This window comes from Bemisia tabaci, chromosome 2 (genome assembly GCF_918797505.1).
Source record: "Bemisia tabaci chromosome 2, PGI_BMITA_v3".
NCBI classification, from domain to species: Eukaryota; Metazoa; Arthropoda; class Insecta; order Hemiptera; family Aleyrodidae; genus Bemisia; species Bemisia tabaci.
In genome coordinates, this window is record NC_092794.1 from 22,191,759 (window position 1) to 22,211,506 (window position 19,748).

A 19,748-nucleotide genomic window follows, 5' to 3' on the forward strand; every position below is an offset into this window, starting at 1 on the left:
ATTGGGGGGGGGGGGGGTTGAATTGCGAATAGCGGTCAGGAGACACATGCACACCTTTAGTTCAAAATAGATTACGTAACGTCGCACCTTTATGAGTTTCTGAGTGAGAGAAAATATAATAAGATGAAAAATTCAGAAAAAATTATAAAAAACACAATTAAAAGAACGCTAAAATCCCTCATGACATGTCAAGGGAAATAAAGGTGGATGTCTGCTTGTGTTTTGTATGACCATACGTTCGTCTTCATTCAACATGGTATATCAGAAAATATCAGCATCGTATGAGTAGGTTTAAGCTTCATAATATGAATGTATCAGTCTGTAAAGACATTGATAGCCAACGTAGCTACATAAAATAAAAAAATAACCATAATAACCATTTCACAAGCAGTGGCAAACAACGTGATAATTTTGTGCTCCTTTAATGGTTATGAATATGAAAAATATACTTCGTTATCATGATCATTATATTTAAGAACCATCTTTCATTTACAAGGTCAACCACAGGGTCTACATTAGTTTTGTGAAATACATTTGTGATTATGAGACACTAATTTGTTATTTGTTCAATCCAATCAAGGAATTTCGATTTCATGTAATACAATAATACATATTTCTCCAGCAACCAACTTTAAATTGGTCAAACGTCTTAACAGTTTCTGTTAAATTTCAGTTGTTTTTCTCGCACATCGTTTTCTGGTACCTTGGTAAAAATTGGCAGTAGAATCTGTGTTCCAAAATATCATAGACCTAAAGCCGGCTGTAAGATTTCCAATAGCTTCTATAGCCGGCTACACAATTTCGTATAGCCTTTTATAGCCGATGGCGATCGAGCAACAGCCAGGCGATAAAGTGTATGCTAAATGTTACTAATTACGGATGCTAGGACTGTTTTTGGATTACCGCCCTATTTTTGGGCCGTAGTATCTTGATTTCTTTTGCGCGGAAAGCTCCGTACTTTTGAAGGATGCCTGCCATTCCTAATATGTTGGAGCGCCTTCAATTTCGTATGATACTGTGCAATACCTCTGGTGTGAAATAGTTGCTTCAAGCGCCGTGGCACGCTGCGGCGCGGCGGGCAGGCAGCCAGCGCGTTAAGCGCCCTAGCGCCTACAAACCTAACAGGGATACTTCACGCATTACACCATGCGTGAAGTATCCCTGTTAGGTTTGCAGGCGCTGGTGCGCGCTTATCGCTAGCAGCACGCCGTTCCGCTCTGTGTTAGGCTCCAATATAATCTTGCGGAGTCAGCGTTTTTCAACTAATGATTTTGAAATATTTGCACATCCTGTATGGATTCTCATTTTAATTAATGAAAAAAAATATGTATTAAAGGAAAATATAATGTGTGTTTTGTGAATATTATGGTGGTTCCGTATCAAACTTAATGATTTTCAAAGCACACGAATTTCTACACAATTTCTTATAGCCTTTTATAGCCGATGGCGATAAAGTGTAAAGCCCGGCTGCATACTTTTTTATCGCTTCGTATAGCCCGGCTATATGATTTGCTCCGCTTTCTACAGCCAGCTATATGATTTTCTATTGCCTTCTTTAGCCGGCTATAAGAATTCCTATGGTATTTTGAAACGCAGCTCCTATCGCCAATTTTTACGAGAGTATAGATATCTATCGTTAGAGATTTATTTTTCCGTCGAATTCTTCAGTAACACTGCTCAGGTCTACAACAATCTGCAAGGAGGTAGAAACGGGCGTCGAGGTAACTATTTCGCTACCTCAGCAATCCAATGGAGGTATGCTGAGACACGAGTAAAAATTACGGGATATCCAGAGTGGGTGCAGGATCCATAGCCTTGGGAGGCAACTCCAATCAGGAAGTACTCGGACTTCGCTCCATAACGAATCATTAGTGGACCACCACTGTCCCCCTGGTCAACATGCAAACGAATGATTTTAGGACCGAGAAAGCAATAAAAAAAAAAAAAAAAAAAAAAAAAAAAAAATCTATACTCAAAAAAGGTACCTACTTATACATGAACCTACTTACATCTCTCAAAACTGTTAAGAAGGGATGTGTTTAAATTAAAATCATCGTATTTCAAGACTTAATTGGACGTATTTCTGTTCAACGGAACTAAGCGCCATAGGGTGAGGAAGATAGCGGGGGGGCTTTGATTGGCGGCGGAACTGGGCGTCGGGCTCATTCCGTCCTATACTCGCAATGCTTTTCAATGGCGCTTAGTTCCATTTGACAGAACGCGCTATCCAGCATTCTAAATTTCTCAAAAGGAACTCAAATTGGCGCTAAGTTCCGTTTGATAGAAATACGTCCAATTGAAAAAAAAATTCATCAAATTATGCGACGTCGTAAATCTCCGCCCACGTTTTACTTCTTCAGCTGCCGTAGACTAAAATTCCTTAGGAATTTTCTGTGATAATTGTATTCACTTGTTCCCCAGACGGCCTAGGCCATAAGGTATTTGGGCGTGGTAAAGTTTTTTTGTTCAAATTGTATGTGTGATTTTATCATCAATAAACGCTATTATTATTATTCACTTGTTCATAAATACTCACAGAAAATTTTAAGATCTTTTGGTTGATTTTCATTTATTTAAAAAAAATTAAAAAACGAATCAGAATTTGGATTTTTTATATTTTTCTCATTTACAAGGACAATTTAAAGGATTTTTGTTGATTCTGCTGTTCTAGCCAATCTTGATGAAAATTGCTCTCCTAAAAAGTTTTCCTCGCTTCAGCTTTTTTCCATGGACGTCAAAATTCTAATTTTTTTACCTTGCATGCCCCTTTTCCTTCTTTGGAGCCTGCGCACACGACTCGATCATCAATGACGGGTCCCAGTGGAGCGTAGATGGCTCCACAATCCTCGATACTCCAGATGGGGATTTGGACTTGTTGAAGAGCATTACTTTGACTGAGGACTGCAATATCAATGAAGTGTTGTTAAAGCCTAAAGTATGAGCAAAACCTTAAACATCACAGGATGATTGGAAAGATAAAAAAACAATTCGTCCATTGACGAGGCGAGGATCATTTCAATAGAGAAAACGTATTTTTCTGCTTGTTGTGAAACTAAAAGGCAGAGCTCCGCCTTGGCGTATTGAAAATCGACAGCAATTAACTTTGAAAATAAAAACCGATAATATGGAAGAATCATCAACGAAAACAAAATTAATAGCATTCGGAACGCCATTGATAACGATATTCCGATCCAAAATAAGTCAAAACTTTAGAGGCCTGCTCCTCGTCAAAAGTAACTAAGGACTTTTAATGAGATGACATTTACTACCTTGAAACGAATGAGTAGAGAAAGGTGCAAAAGCTTGATTTAAGGAATAATATTCTACGTGCTAACATGAGAGGTCCACCTCCGAAAGGCTTGGCGATGAGCAGTGTTGAGTTATTTCGGCTAGTTCGTTATATGTTTCTTGCCACCAGTGCTCGCTTTGACGCTTCACAATTTTTAACCGAAACATATAATATATATTTTAAATGATAGCGGCTACATAATGATTATAGCGTCAATGCTCAATTAATCAATCAATCATTGACGCCACCTGACGCCACTCATCAGTCTACTATTGATGAGTGTTAAATACCCCACGCTTTAGTAATGGCGGCGTTTTTCAAATTAATGTTGTGTAAATAGTATCGGAAAAAGATGACACTTACCTTGAGAGTCATAAGAGCCCCATCCAATCACGACGGCATCATATCCATCCCACGAGTTGTCTTCAAATTCTGGCTTGAATGGCAAATTTCCTGGTTTGATCAAACCTGGAAAGAAAAGTAGCATGAACTTCACTGATCCTCGTCTTCATCGATTGCTTCCAAAATTCTTTTCTCGGATCAACCAATTAATTTTCGTGACCAATTTTTTAATGTTTCTAGTGAAATAAGATGGACCGAGACTATAGAAGTTTTTCTGTAAAAGGATAGTCCATGAAACGAAGATAAAGGCTTGCAGTTTTTCCAAGAAATAGTGAAGACATCATGCAATATCCTGCCATGCTGAGAAAAAACGCCATATTAACATTCGAACGTTGCCAAATTTACCCTGAAAAAACATTTATTTTAGAAGAAAGTTAAGCATATTTTTCCTTGAAATGTTCAAATATTTCAGATTGAATTGGAACGAAATTATCTAGGAAATTGGTAGAAAAATATTCAAAACCTTCTCAATAAATTCGTATTTTATCAAAGGAACTTTGGCAACGCCTGAAGGTTCATACGGCATTTTTCCTCAGTACGGCAGTATTATTCGAAAGCTTGATGCCGCTTATCGGGTTTTGAACTTCACTCTTAATTTATTAATAAAAAATATTCTGCAAAACACACCACTATGCCTAAAATTGAATTTAAAAAAGACGTTAAGCCCATGCATGAACTTTGTCGAGTCGTGCAACATGCACATCGAAGGAGAAACTGCAAAAGCGCGTATCCCGGTTGCGGTGTTTCCAAATCTCCGCTCCTATTTTATTTTTTAAGAAAAGTTCGAACTATCATCGTGGCTTGAAATTTAAACCGAATATTTCTAACATAGAGAGAAAGAATAACCGAAGCTTTAACACGATTAAAGAGCACGTTTCCTCAAGAAGAATAATTAATGAGTGACCTCTTACCAACTTATTTTATCTTAATACTGTGTTTCCTTAAATGGATAGGAACAACTCTAAAGAGAACACACCACTGAGTGTAACTTCTTGTGCCAGTCGTAAAACAGCGATATCATTGACCAATGTACTGGAGGTAAAGCCTGGATGTATGATTATTTTTTCGATTGAAAAGTTTACCGGCGATGCTCCATCTTCCACTGTAGGATCTAAATTTAACTCGCCCAACCGAACAACGTAACTGTAAAATTTTAAAATTAGATCATCAGGGCCGGATTAAGGGGGTGGCCACATGGGCCGCAGCCCATGACGGCAAATTTTGCAATTTTTTTAAATGTAGCTATGAAGAAGAATCGGATTCAGAGGAAAAATTACAAACGAGAAAAAGTGACAAAATCACTCATTTCCCGAGAGTAAATCTGTAATTTTGTTGTCTTTCTGTGATACAATAGACAGCATCTTTAATTAGTCGAGTCAAGACTAGAGTCCCTTTATACTGAGAGTCAAGACAACACCCTTCATGGAGTCACAAACGGGAATAAAGATTACAGAAATTGAACGTTTTTCGTAATCTTTGATCGGCCCATTCTCGAATTCCTTTCTTCGTTCCTTCCCTCATTCCGTTTGTTCCTTGCCGAACCCGTAATTCCCCGGTCCATTCCAGATTATAATCTTTGCAATCGATGAAACTGTAATCTTTATTCCCGTTTGTGACACTGTGAAGGCCTAAAATACGGGAACCAATCAGAAATGGATTCAAATTGTCTTCACTCTCAGTATAAAGGGACTCTAGTCAAGACTAAGAGAGAAACCGAACACAGAATTTGGCCTGGAACGGCGCGGCGCAGAGAGCAATGATGACGAGAACTTGAGATGAACAGGAGAAACGCGCGGCTTGGCGGTCGGCTTCGGCATGTAACACACAATAGCGCCTACAAGACCGCATGAATACTTCACGCATTGCGTCAAAGACAGTACGATCGCTGCGGTCAGCAGCGGGCGGCGGCGTGGAACGCATAGCGCCTACAAGACTGCATGAACACTTCCCGCATTACGTCAAACTTAGTGCGTGCAGCAGCGGTCCGTAGTTCAGTGCATGCGGGCGCAGCATTTCGGGTGTGAAAGGCGCATAGCGCATATAAGACTGTAGGAATACCTCACGCATTTAACAGTGCGGTCGGCGCGGCGCAGCGGCGGAAGTTAAAATTATTAAAGCACATTTATGTTTGTTTTTTCATAATATTTACGTTCATTTCATGGAAATGGAAGGCCTTGTCCACACAGAGATAGGTTTACGGAACTTAACTTTCGCGCCAAGTTACGTGAATTTTTGCTAGTAGTGTTGACAGGGCTTTCGCAAAAAATGTGTCCAACACGAGTAAATGCATCTTATGCACACCTTCCCCTTCGACACGTTCATTCGATGGTTTTTATTGATGTTTCAAAACGATTGAGAAGGGGGCGACAAAATACAGGCGGCCCATGGGCGGCAAGCAAGTCAATCCGGCCCTGTAGATCATTAACAATATTATTAAGATGACTCGCACATATTTTTCTTGTAAAAGAGCCTCTTGACGAGTCACAAAAAGAATACCTTTTTGAACCAATGTGAACTTTTACTTTAATATTAGCGGAAGGATCTTCAACGGGGATGATGCAGTGCTCTACTAATAGTCCAGACCACTAGATCTCAAAAGGGCAGGCCCGCCACAAGGGTGGGGATACTGGATCCCTGGTACCGGGGCCCGTGACACACAACTTTGAATTCACATATAACCCTGTAGTCTCATACGGAAAATTAGAAAAATTTACCCTAATAATCTCGCAGAAGGTCAATAAATTTTCAAAAGCACGCTGGGGCACTGTAGAATTCCTCTTACTTTTTTATAGAGTTCTATCTATTTCCAAGATTTTTTGTACATACATTATTTTTTGAATGTGAATAAACTTCTGTCCTTAAACTGAATTAGCATTTATTTACTTTATTTACTTGTTCATCATTCTAACCTTATTGATTTTCAATTTATTTACAATTATTTTTCTGGTGCTAAGGGGGCGGGGGGGGGGGGGTGGCGGCGGCATTCATAGGGCCCGGATCTTAGATACTTGGTACCAGGGCCCGAGATGGGGTGTGGAAGGCTTGCATAAGGGTGTTCTAAATTCAAGAGAGTTATCAGAATATTCAGAACTTATGCAGCGTAAAAACGTTATTCCTGGCAGTTTTCCGGCTTTTCCGGAGAACGCTTAAGGCGGCCGATTTGGTGGGAAATATCAAATTCTAATTTAGCGACCAAAAATTTACAAGAATCTTCTTTAACCTTTTCTGACCTCTTTCCTACATTCATGAACTCCTATATTGGTACTTGGCTATTAGGTCGGAAGTCGGAAGTGGGCTGTGGTCGGGCTGCAAGGTATACTTACAGTCTTTGCGGAAAAGGAACACTGGCACAGTGCGCGGCGGTTAGAACGTGTCGCGTGGAAATAAGTGATCCTCCACAGCCCCACCTGATCTTTTTCGAGAACCACTTAGTATATCCAAGAGCCGCTATCCAGGGCCATGTGCCAAGCTTGGCACTTTCGCCGTACACTATCATTCTGGATTTTGTAACTTGAAACGGCGCTTTGCTCGACGAAACTGGTCTCGTGCTCTTTGAGACCATTGAGTCTGTCCCATTTGTCCTTAATAAGGTTACTTCTGATGTCTGGTCCCATGAAAAGGCGGTCTCTCCGAGCTGCTGGTCAAGGATGGTTTCTGAAGCAAAGAGTCCAAGGAGAATAAAGTACCTGAATACGGGAGAGTATTACCATCCCAAATCCTTTTACTACAGAAAAAATGTGCCGCTCTCTAATTGGTCGGCTATCATGGAGCCCGAAAGTTCGACCAATGTAAACAAACCCCATCCGTGTCAATAAGCACAGAGCAACCAAAATATTGAAATTATTGCAATCCGATTTCAATACAATTCTAATTTTTTTTACCAATGAATTGCGATAGTTTTACATCATTTAGTCGATTTATGCCGATTTTAAACAATGAACAAAATGAGCTTCATGTGTCAGAAAGATAGGCAATATGCAATGCAATGAAAAATTGCAACTATTTTCAATTTTATTGCAATAAGTTTCAATAAATGGGGCCCATTCAAATAGAAACTATGCAACATGAAAAACACTCAGTTAAATTGCAATATTTTTACTAAATTTGCTACTTATTGCAATCTGTGCTACTTGGATAGGTGTCGCAGAGCGCTGTGAAAGCGGTTTTTATAAAGTGATGGTGAAACTCCTCCAAATCACGTACCTCGTTTGCGGTGTTCTAAAAGCTCCGCTACTTTTTCATTTTTTTCACGAGAACAAATTAACATAACTCCTTGAAATTTTTCCAGAATTTTCCTCGCACAAAGAAAAAATTTCATGAAAGTTTTTAAGCATTGATATTGAGTCATTTTCCATTTAAAAATAAAATGTGGCGAGAGATCTGTAACGTCCCAAACCGAGAATCGGGTGATTTGGGAGTTTCACCGTCAGTATGTAGCGACTAGGTAAAGCCAATCTACTGGGGTGAATCTGACTAATCCTTTCTTGCGTATAATAGTGCAATAGTATAATATATGCGTATCATTGTACAAGAAAGTAAAAACTTAATTTTCACCTTTTGTGTCGATTCTTAATTCTGCAATACTCCGTCTGGTGGCATGTCCTATCTGGGCTTCGAAAACAATTAAAGATACAATAATAATTAACATTTGACGCATGATAAGGCACTCAAGTGAGTGACCTCCACGGTGTTTTTGTTCCCGTCAAAACGTCTTTGGTGAGATATTAATTTTGCAACTCCTTCCAAGCAAAAGGCGGAAGAAAAAAAGAAGAGTAGAGTTAAATTCATACCAAATATTAAAAGATCAAGGATTTATAAGAGTATGCAAGGAACTTCAATCATGTTACTCGGCTCGTGCATGCGTAGATGAAGCATTATTCTGATCCTGAAGTTGTCTAAGCAAGAAGCTGAGTTTCCAGTTTATAATTGTATTTCCACTGCAACAATAGTAGTATCCTCTTTTTTTGATGCTATATAGCCTAAGAGTATATCGTCATAATATGCGCCTCTCTCGAGACAAGTCCAATATGTAAAGCCTCTTTAACTGTTGCAATATTGCCCCTCAGCGAACCTAGGACCTCTCTTTATAAATATATATACGTATGATACAAACTTTGTTACCGATACTCTGCGGCAATCCCTCCAGTTTGCCATTTATCGACGGTGGAACTCCCAAACCACGTATTCCCTTTGCAGTGTTTTAAAATTTCCACTCCTTCTTACTTTTTTAAAGAAGAAAAAATCAACACCATGCCTTGAAATTTATTCAGAATTTGCACCGCACGGAATAGAAAAATCACGGAAGTTTTTAAGTATCGACCTTGAGTCGTTTTCCATTTAAAAATAAAATGTGGCAAGAGATCTGCAACGTCGCAAACCGGAATACGTGGTTTGGACGTTTCACCGTGAATATGTTTGATTACACACTATACTTATTGCAGTTCCAACTGGCATAAACGCACTACACCGGGGTGCACGAGTTGTGAATTTACTTTTCCTCTAATGACGTGATAAAATTTTAAATAGCAGGGGGAGTAATGACTGGAGGAACATAAAAAGTGATGAAATATGTGGGCTGCAATGATACTAGCTGAGCTCAATTGAGGGTTTGTTCAATCTTGTCTCGGCCAAGTCCAAAGTGCTATTTTCTGCGATTGAATCGGTATTGATTAAATTTGATTACTACAGCATGACCTAATGGTATCCGATGCATTTAGGATTTAGAGGTGAGAGCCAAAGGGGCTTAATTGGACGTATTTCTATGTAACAGAACTATGTGCATTATGACGTGAGCCCTGTTATGCATGTACTCTTATGGGTCTCAGGGCTCATGTCTTAATGCACATAGCTCCGTTTGATAGAAATACGTCCAATTACATTGCAGTTAATGCTGCTACTTTTTCCCATACAGCTCAATATCAATTCGACAGTGAACTTACTAGACCACGTATCTCATTTGCGACGTTTGAAAATCTCCGCTCCCATTTTATTTTTGTAAATGAAAAAAAATCAATATCATTCCTCGAAGTTTTCACAGAGTTTTCTTCGCAGAGAAGGAAAATCACGGAAGTTTTTACGAATTGAGTGGTTTTCCATTTAAAAAATAAATTATGACAAGAGGTCTGCAAAGTCACAAACCGAGATACGTGGTAGTTTCACCATCGAATTGCGACATTTCATTTCATTTTGTTTTTTGATTCTTTTGTTTTTTTATTTGAGCTGATTGGGTGTCTCGCCGGATGGAGGCAGGTTGCTAGCCTCACCTTCGAACCCTCTTCCTTAGCCCGGGCTTTGGACCGGCACACAGCGGATCGAGTCAATTAGAGAGGTCGGACATAAAATGTTTTACTGAAACTGCAAATTGTAATGTTTATTTCATCACATATTAAATTTCAAGGGATGTTTTTGGAAGAAAATGTTACGAGAAAACCAAAGAAACTACTTTTAGAACCTCAAAGTTTTGTATAAATGAAGTTATGAGAGTTTAAAGTTTCAAAATTTTGTCCGACCTCTCCCATTGACTTGATCCACTGTGCGGCAGTACTACCTCAAAGACAACACAGGCGGAGTTTGTCCTTTATTTTTAGTGATTTTTAGATCCGTCATATTTACATAGTTTATTGTGCTCGATACCGGATGGCCTGTCAAACAGGGCTATGCCCTAGTCGTTCATGGAAGAAGAAGAGGAAGACTCTTTTTTTTTTCAATATTATTTTGTGATTTACGACAAATTGTGCAACATCCACCCATATAATATATAAATAAAAAACTTTTCACGGTTACAAAGTATACTGCGCGCTACGCAGTTAACGCAGTGCGCATGCATTTGTATCATGTCGTTAGAACGCCTTCAACTCAGAACACGGGCAACTTCACTTGCATCATGTCGTTAGAGCGCCTTCAACTCAGAACACAGGCAACTTCACTTGCATGTGTGGGCTAGATCCTCGTTCTAGGCACTTTCTGACGTATTTCAGATGCTTAAGGAAACCATTTACGAAAAACGAAGTTCGGTTAGGTATATGAACAGAACGTTTGGTATGCTCCATTCTCTCCGTAGGTACTAGATTTGTCAAACCGAACTATCAGTTCGTGTAATCGAACTCATAAGTCAAGTTTAACTGATAAGAGAACTTTAGTCACATGGATTTGGTTACACGAACTGAAAGTTTAGTTGAACAAACTGAATAGTTGAAATATAATATGGAACACCATGTGCATATGACTGCACTTTCTTTTTCTGTGATGAAACTAAATTAAACCAAAAGAAAGTATGTGCATACGATTTGCGTGCTTCAGAGTTCCGTATCGTTTAATTCATTTGCTCAAAGTTGTTTTTACCATTTGAATACGTCCAATTATTAACTAAGACTTTTTCTACTTTCTCGCACAAAAAAATGGCTTTTGTTTTTACCTCTTCAGCCAGGTCATCAGGAAATAGACAGGAGAAAGTCAAAGGAGAAAGTAAGGATCGTGTTTTCGTCAAGTGTATTTTATTTTTTCCGATATCAGAACATTACAATACAAATTTTGATTAATTTTAATCCCCGGTTAAACAGGTAAAAATCGTTCATTAAGATTCAACGATGGCACTTGAGTAATTATTTTAAGATTCAGGTTTCCCTTTAACTCAGTCTTAACACTTCTGATACGAGGCAAGGCTGCTTTGGAATTTGATTTGTTTTGGCCCACGTGATTATAAAAATTACTGAATATGCAAAAAGAGGTCATCCGTTTTTAGAATAATGATGCATCCATGACGGATGAACTACTCAGGCTCAGTTTTGTATCGTCGACAATTACGGGATAGAAATTATGGTAGTGTGGATGCTAGACTGGTTAGTCTATAGACCGGCGATTGAAATCAAATTAATGAATTTATTGACTTCACGATGCAACGACAATCAGCCCGCTGTTCTTAATTTTGACTGGCAAAACTCAACAGTCGCATCGCTGACCCATTTTGATGGGCTTATTTTAAACCTACGCTTAACCCATCATTTTCGCTTTGAACGTTGGGTTTGACTCGACTTTGTTGGCCATTTATACACTGAAAAAAAAAGAGTGGTAGAATTTACCATTCCTTCACGCTGTATTTCACTCAGCGTGAAAGAATAGTAAATTCTACCAATCTTCAAGTCGATTCTGCCAGAGGAATGGATACCTGTACCAGTATATAGTAACGTTAACCTTTCTTCTGGCGGAATTGACTCTGAATTGACGCTGTGTGAAATACAGTGTGAAGGAATGGTAAATTCTACCAATCTTTTTTTTCGGTGATACTCCCTTCTTTTAATGATATTTCGATCATTTGCTCGGTAATTCCTGTTTAAAGTCTCTGCGCTCGTGAAATCTTAATAGCGTCCAGGCTCGCGCGGTTATGCGGAGAAATTTGTGGTTGGAGGAAACTATTTGGTTGTCTGGGCAATCCAATCAAGGTAGTTGGAAACGCGAGTATAAACTCCGGGGAATCCAGGCTCTGCGCATTTTTTGCCGTACGAAACGACTCCGATCAAATAGAACGTCAGTCCTTGAGGAATCATCAGTGGACCACCGCTGTCACCCTGGTTAATTATAAAGTCAGACTAAGTTAGTAAGCAAGGTTGAAAAAAATAAACAAGAAACAAGCTTCAAAAATGTGAAAAAAAAATAAAAAATAAAATAAAACAAAACCCGAAACGTTCGCCGCACAGTGGATCGAGTCAATCAGAGAGGTCGGACATTAAATTTTTTACTATAATTGCAAATTTTGATGTTTATTTTGGGCTCAGGACGTTGCATCCACCTGCGATGCATCCACCCAGCTGTTAGGTTGGGTTAGGTTAGGTTAAGTTAGGTTAGGTTAGATTAGGTTAGGTTGGGTTAGGTTAGGTTAGGTTAAGTAGGTTAGGTTAGGTTAGGTTAGTTTAGGTTAGGTTAAGTTAGGGAAGTTAGATAAGGATGGGTGCATCGCAGGTGGGTGCAATGTCACGAACCCGTTTATTTTGTCACGCACTTTAAATTTCAAGGGGTGATTTTAGAAGAAAATTTTACACGGAAACCAATGGGTCCACTCATAGAACCTCACATTTTTGTTTTAACGGAGTTATAAGCGTTTAAAGCTTCCAAATTTTGTCCGAGCTCTCCTATTGTCTCGATCCACTGTGCGCCGAGAGAAAAGTTCTGGGCCGTATAAAGGTGACATCCGTTTCGGGCTCGGTGGCCGAAAGTTTCGAGTGCTGCAACCGTAAGGCTTCAACTGCTCCGGATTCAATGGCCGGAGCAACGGATCCTATGCCCAGAATTATGCCCGGGTGGTGCCTATATCTACATAGCCCGTAATTACGGCTTGCATGGCCGGAGTTTTCATCCAATGCGCCCAAAAAACTGGAGTAATATGAATGCAGAGTAAAATTCGCTTCACGGGAGCTCACGACCGTCCGCGGAAAACTTATGGATTCCGCTGCATTAGAGTATCAGTCACTCCGTGAAAAGAGTAGCTTTCGCTCTGCATTAATATATTTTGGATTTTTTGGGCGCTTTGTAGACTCCAGAGCGACTATGGGGGGCTCAGGTTTTCATCGGTTTCTTTATGTTTCTATTGTACTTGTTTCTATTGTAACTGGAAATAACTCAGTTTTGAGTCGGAACGCCTCAGTTTTTATTAATTGTGTATTTTAGCCTTGTTCCCCGTTTTCCCCTTGTTTTTCTACTGTTATCATGGTCTCGGGTTGCTCTTAAGAATTTGTATCTCCAGAGTGACATGTACACCGAGTTACACCAGTGGCGTGGTGTGCTTTGCGATTTATCGATTGATCTGCCATTTAAACCTATGGAAAAGGATCGATAAACAGGTTGTTTGCAACGATCACCTTAATGATCGATTCTTTACCATATCTTCAAATGGGGAAATATCGATAATCGATCATTCACGCTTTGCCACTTGATTCTACTCCGAGAATTTCAACTGTGTTTTTGTGTACTTTCGCTATGCTGACCCGTTTTCTCTATTTTCTCTCCATCGAATCACTTCGAGTACTTGTGTTCTTATGCTTAATGGATAGCGGTCGTCCCACTAAATTTGGATGTATTTATGCTAAAAAGAACTATGTGCATGGGGTTTGCGAGTGACATAATTCCTTTTAGCATAAATACGTCCATATATATGTTACTAAAATGTCTTACCTGGCACGAATCTTTTCCACCTTGCGCAAGACCTGCGCAAAGGACTCGATCATCAATGACGGCTGTTTGGATATTCCTGTAGTCGTATTTACACTCCTCGTTATCCACGACAGGTACTTGAACTTGCCGAAGGGCCGTGCTAGGTGGTCCGTCTGAAACACCAAGTTTCTCGTTCAAACTTCGAAAGGACAAAATTCTCAAAGGGTATATCGAGTTCTGAGGTCTTACTTGCCGTACGATGATTCCGCAATAAGTAACGTGATCAACAAGTATTTTTAAAAAAGGCTTACTATGTTGCTGATTTCTTGAAAAACTGGTGATCATAGCATAGCCAGAAATTTTTTATGGCGGAAAGGGGTCTATGTTTATTAATTTCTCATGAGAAGGAAGTACAAAATTCTTGGATAAAAATTTCCAAAATCAACTACGAAGAACAAAGCGTTTCTAGAGAAACATTGCGTAAACAATAATGGTTAAAGATACTTACTACTGGCTACTGTTCCCCATCCAGCCACGAAAGGCTCATAGTTGACCCACTTGTTGCTTTTGATTTCAGGTGCAAAGGGCAAGCAAATTGGTTGGATCAAATCTGAAAACAGAAATCAGTAAGTTTTGTCGGTCATCATTTTTGCCGCTTTTTGAATCAGGTCTCCAAACTTTACGACTCTGCCTAGTTTCACGTACAGTGGAAATCAAATATAACGACCTTTAAGGGATCGGCCTTTTTCGGTTGTTATAGCCGATAGTTGTTATAATAGATACTTAGATTTAAGCGAAATTGCGAAGTTTTCTCTTCGCTCCACAAAAGCGTCCGTTTGCAGATAGGCGGTATTGCTCGTTAGCCATCGATATGTGTTTCACGCTGATATCATTGTGTTTGGCGCAATACCTGAAGTATTCCTACAGCCTCGTAGGCGTTAATATGCGTTCCAAGCCGATCGAGGAGACCGTACTGTGTTAGGCGCAATGCGTGAAGTATTCCCACAGTCTCGTAGGCGCTAATATGCGTTCCAAGCCGATCTAGGAGACCGTACTGTGTTTGGCGCAATGCGTGAAGTATTCACACGGTCTTGTAGGCGTTAATATGCGATCCCTGTCGACCGCACTGTGTTTGGCGCTATTACTCAAACGGACGGAGTCAAGCAGCTCTCATCTTGCTTGGTTTTTTGTGCCGATGCACGAAAGCCAAAAGCCCCATCACAAGGTGAAAAATCAAAAATAAAAAAATAAAAAGAACTTGTTCCTGGGGTGGATTTTTTGCGCACACTGAATGAATTGTTGTAATTTAAAGCGATCTACATAAAATCTATCTAATTTTCTTCTCTTTATTTACACTTGTATTGATAGTCCGAAATAGAGATCATTAAAAGTGCATTGCCTCACTGGGTGATGCTCCGGTCGTTTTAGTCGCTAGCCTAGCCTGAAATTTCGAGGAAATTCCGTCGCGAAGGCCGTTATGTCGCTATATGCGATAATACGTAAATACATCGTTTTACGTACGTACATACGGTACATTATATGTAGTTCAGCCGGAACCGGTCAAATTGCGTTGGTACGCCCGATAGGTCGTTATTTGATATCCACTGTAGCTTTTTTTGTTGAAATGAAATACCTAAACTGATGATACCGAAGAGTCTACAGTTGTTCCGTTCGCTTTTACTTTTTAAATTCGAAAATTATAATCCTCAACGTCATTTCTTAGGAATTCCCCTAATTGTTCCTTTCTACGAGCGTGAGGGATATCCTGTGAGTATTTTAAGCAAAGGAGTTCGATCGTTCTCCTAAATGGATTACATTTTTCCACAAGGAATCACTATTTCTGGCCCATTTTATAAATAACATACATGCTAATGGTTTCCCTACGCAGATATGTGCTTTTATAGGAAAGCCAGAGATAGTGGTATTCCCTATTGCAAAATGTAATCCAAATAAAATAAAATGGACGCGAAGATTTTGAAACTCCACGGACAACGATACGCAATTTTACAGTTCCACCATCGCAAAGTGCATCCTTTGTAAAATTGCCTTTTCTCAGAATCATTGCTGTTAGAATCTGAATAATTTCATTCATTTTTAATTACAATAATTATGTTTATTCCCTCTTTTTTACTCTTAATGAAAACATCAAGAAACAAACCATTAAATACGACATCTTTTTTGAGGCGTAAAACCCCAATATCGTTGACAAACGTTGACGTGTTGAAGAGAGGGTGTGCGATTTTCTCTGCAATTTCGATGTCCACCGGGGAAGCGCCATCTTTTACGTTTGAATCGAGATCTAACTCTCCCAATCTCACGATGTATCTGGATAATTGTAAAAATTGGTCAGTAGTAAAAAACAAAATTCAAAAATCGATGAAATTAAGACATATTCTACAGAAAGATATAACGTGGATTAAATTGGATAATGTTACTCTATTGGAAAAAGGGTTGAAAATCCACTGACCTAATCACGAGCAGGTCCCTTGCCACCCTAATGACTCGGTTTTCGACCGCACAGTTTGGTGCTTTCAAGTAGATTTGTTGCCTATGCCTGAAATTGAAGGGACGAATTCCACTCACAGAATCACATGTCGTTTATTGATTCAATCAAAGCGCGTTCTCAACCTCAGAATTTTGATGCGAACCATATTGACATCGACCATATAACACTGGATGAGATTGAATCAGTAATTTTTGATTTTTGCATTTTTTGAAGCATTTACTACTCATAAGTCACAAGGATTTTCGCCGATATTTTTCTAATTTCAATCCACGAAAAACAAGTTTGAGGTTGCGTTTTCTGAGCTCCCCTTTAAACGCGTGTGTCCGAGGAATGGAAGATCCCCTGAATAAGGTCATTTTCGGCCACATCCACCATCTTGGATTTTCGATTTTTTTAAATTAGACCAAAAATTCGAGTTTCCCGTCCCTAGATACTCCCTGGTACCAAGATTCACCACGATAGATCGAGCATAAGCCGGTAAAGCATTTTAGGCCACATCCACTATCTTGGATTCTCGAATTTCCGAAATTTGACCAGAAATTCGAGTTTCCCGTCCAAAAATACCCTCCGTTACCAAAAATCAGCGAGATCGATCGAACAGGAGCCAAGATAGCATTTTAGGCCACATCCGCCATTTTGGATTTGAGAATTTTCAAAAATTGACTAAAAATTGGACTGCATTTTGCAATTTGAACCTATAAATTCTGGCTCATCTGAAAAAACACTTATGTGCATAGGGAAACTAATGGCACATACGTTGTTTTAAAACTGGGCCGGAATTTATAGGTCCGGAATTTATAGGTTGCAAAATGTAGTCCAATTGCAAAATGCTATCCACTTACAGATTGAGATCCGAGCGGGCACTGATACAGTGCGCGGCGGTGATGACGTGTCGTGTGGAGATGAGCGCTCCCCCACAAAGCCAGTTGGGCTTGAGCGATTGGGAGGTCCACTTTCTGTAGCCCAAAGCCGTTATCCAGGGCCAGGCGCCAAGCTCGGCAGGCTGGCCGCCCACTATTCTGTTCGCTTGACCGGTCTTGCTTGTTCCACACCGCTCCTGCCCCGACAAACCCGACAGGTCTGTCAACCTCTCCGGTTTCTTATTCGGGAACGACGTGCTGGACCACGAGTCTCCTCTGTTGCCCCCTGTGGTCGTTGTCTCTGGCCTCCTGTTCCACGAAGAAGACGTTGTTTCTGGCCTCCTATTCCACGAGGAGGTGGTCGTCTCGGGCCTCCTGTCCCACGAGAAGGACGTCGTCTCTGGCCTCCTGCTCCATGAGGATGTGGTCGTCTCTGGCCTCCTGTTCCATGAGGAAGACGTTGTCTCTGGCCTCCTGTTCCATGAAGAGGTTGTCGTCTCTGGCCTTCTATCCCACGAGGAGGATGTTGTCTCTGGCCTCCTGTTCCACGAAGTAGTAGTCGTCTCTGGCCTTCTGTTCCAAGTAGTTGTGGAAGTAAAGTCAGGGAATGGTGAGATATTCGGCTGCGAGGTGCTGATGCTCAGCGCGTCCGTGCAGCAAACTTTGGGATATCGGCCTTCGTAGCCGCAGCTCGCTTTGCGTAGGAAGTCGACCGCTGTTGGATTCTCACGGGAGCTCTTTAGGAGCTCCACCATTGAGGAGCATTGGAGGATGTTAATGCACGTGCCTACTTCGTTGCGAGGGTTGCGACACGAATCAAGATTGGTCTCTGCAACAGAAACCCAGGGGGAGATTGTAAGTGACTGCTTTTCCTTTCTGCCGCCTTGATAAAAATGACCAATAGAAAAGTGCGAAAAGACCAGTTAAATTACTGAGGTATCTGCTGATCGTAAGTAATATCAGTTGAATCCTCCAGGTACTAAAGATTAAAAAATTCTTCTATAGAAACCTTAAAATGTCACTTTTATCAATAATAAATCAAAAGACATGGTTTAGGATGACATTAAGGGAGGAAGTTGTCAAGTTAAAGCCACTCTTCCATCAATAACAAAATCACTACCTTCGTGTACACGGTGACCTACAATTGGATTCTAAAAAAAACATTTGATAGGCTGCACCAAAAGTCAAGATACGACTTTTTTCATGTAAAAATAGACCGTTCCTTTCTGCTTTTAAGCAGAAAAGGACCAGGTCACATTAGCTTTTACCAAATTTAACTGGGCAATTTAATATCTTACATAAAAACGGTTGGGAAGATTTTTGTGCAACTTTCAGTGAATTTTCTGCATAGTGCGAGGCAAATTTCCTAAAATTTTGAAAAGATTCCGCATAGACGTTCTCTTGTAAAAAAAATTGAATTGTCCAGTTAAATTTGGCAATAGCTGATGTAGCTTATTTCCTCTCTACTGAACGCGGTCCAATTGTGTTCAATAATCTGTACCTTCCGCATTATACGGGTTTAAAGTTCCAATGAAGAAATTTGATTTTTTCTGGATTTGTGAGCTCACTAAGGAGAGAGGTAATTAATGCTAATGTACACAAATTCTACATATACCTAATAAATTGGAGCTGCGCACTCTACATCGGTACACAAAAAAATCATCCCTGGTAAAAATTGGCAGTAGAATCTGTGTTCCAAAATACCATAGACCTGCTACAGTCGGCTGTAAGATTTCCAATAGCTTCTATAGCCGGCAACACAATTTCTTATAGCCTTTTATAGCCGATGGCGACTAAGCAACAGCCTGGCGATAAAGTGTATTCTAAACGTTACTAATTACGGATGCTAGGACTTAGTGAGTTTTTGGACTGCCGCTCTCTTTTTGGGCCGTAGTATCTTGATTTATTTTGCGAGGAAAGCTCCGTACTTTTGAAGGATGCCTGCCATTCCTAATATATTGGAGCGCCTTCAATTTCGTATGATACTGTGCAATACATCTGGTGTGAAATAGTTGCTTCAACCGCCGTGGTACGCTGCGGCGCGGCGGGCGGGCAGAGAGCGCGGAACGCGCATTGGCGCCTACAAACCTAACAGGGATACTTCACGCATTGCGCAATGCGTGAAGTATCCCTGTTAGGTTTGTAGGCGCCAGTGCGCCGCCGCTCCGCTTTGTGTTAGGCTCTAATATTCAATCTCGTAGAGTCAGCGTTTTTCAGCTCATGACTTTGAAATGTTTGCACACTCTGTATGGATTATTCTCATTTAAATTGATGAAAAAAAATATTTAGTAAAGGAAAATACAATGTGCGTTTTGTAAATATTAAGGTGATTCCGTGCAAACTTAAGGATTTACAAAGCACACTAATTTCTACACAATTTCTTACAGCCCTTTATAGCCGATGGCGAAAAAGCAACAGCCAGGCGATAAAGTATGAAGCCCGGCGATAGGAACGATAGCCCGGCTGTATAATTTTTTATCGCTTCGCGTAGCCCGGCCGTATGATTTTTTCCACTTTCTACAGCCAGCTATATGATGTCCTATCGCCT

At 40.1% G+C, this 19,748-nt stretch overlaps 2 protein-coding genes across 9 annotated transcripts in view; both read right to left on the bottom strand.

Moving 5' to 3' along the window:
- The window catches only part of LOC109043527 (transmembrane protease serine 9), a 54,335-nt gene that overhangs the window by 23,900 nt on the left and 10,687 nt on the right, over window positions 1–19,748 (bottom strand). The window contains exons 4-9 of the mRNA XM_072296184.1: window positions 17,183–18,029; window positions 15,993–16,159; window positions 14,343–14,444; window positions 13,856–14,007; window positions 12,101–12,255; window positions 11,856–11,914 (exon numbers count right to left, since the gene is read on the bottom strand). Of these exons, the coding sequence (XP_072152285.1) occupies window positions 11,856–11,914; window positions 12,101–12,255; window positions 13,856–14,007; window positions 14,343–14,444; window positions 15,993–16,159; window positions 17,183–18,029 (1,482 nt within the window). The remainder of the gene's footprint in view (window positions 1–11,855; window positions 11,915–12,100; window positions 12,256–13,855; window positions 14,008–14,342; window positions 14,445–15,992; window positions 16,160–17,182; window positions 18,030–19,748) is intronic.
- Window positions 450–9,247, bottom strand: LOC109043620 (venom protease). 8 transcript variants are annotated; one of them, XM_072296934.1, is made up of 7 exons: window positions 8,805–9,247; window positions 8,246–8,430; window positions 7,015–7,345; window positions 4,668–4,834; window positions 3,653–3,757; window positions 2,756–2,901; window positions 450–1,890 (listed from the first exon to the last, which is right to left on the bottom strand). In XM_072296934.1, the coding sequence occupies exons 2-7, from the start codon at window positions 8,346–8,348 to the stop codon at window positions 1,726–1,728; spliced, it is 1,017 nt and encodes a 338-aa protein (XP_072153035.1). In that variant the 5' UTR covers window positions 8,349–8,430; window positions 8,805–9,247; the 3' UTR covers window positions 450–1,725. The 8 variants fall into 8 exon arrangements, with proteins under 8 accessions (XP_072153035.1, XP_072153037.1, XP_072153038.1 ...); XM_072296936.1 differs by having other exon boundaries at window positions 8,246–8,302; window positions 8,813–9,239; XM_072296937.1 differs by having other exon boundaries at window positions 8,246–8,302; window positions 8,805–9,239.

Excerpts from the sequence above, each read along its gene's own strand:
- LOC109043620 (XM_072296933.1), bottom strand. The coding sequence starts at position 8,039 with ATGACTCAATATCAATGCTTAAAAACTTTCATGAAATTTTTTCTTTGT. Across the intron at positions 7,346-7,894 it reads TTTAGAACACCGCAAACGAG|AAACCATCCTTGACCAGCAG; the intron begins GTACGTGATTTG and ends TCTTTGCTTCAG. Across the intron at positions 1,891-2,755 it reads AAGGAAAAGGGGCATGCAAG|GGGGACAGTGGTGGTCCACT; the intron begins GTAAAAAAATTA and ends CATGTTGACCAG.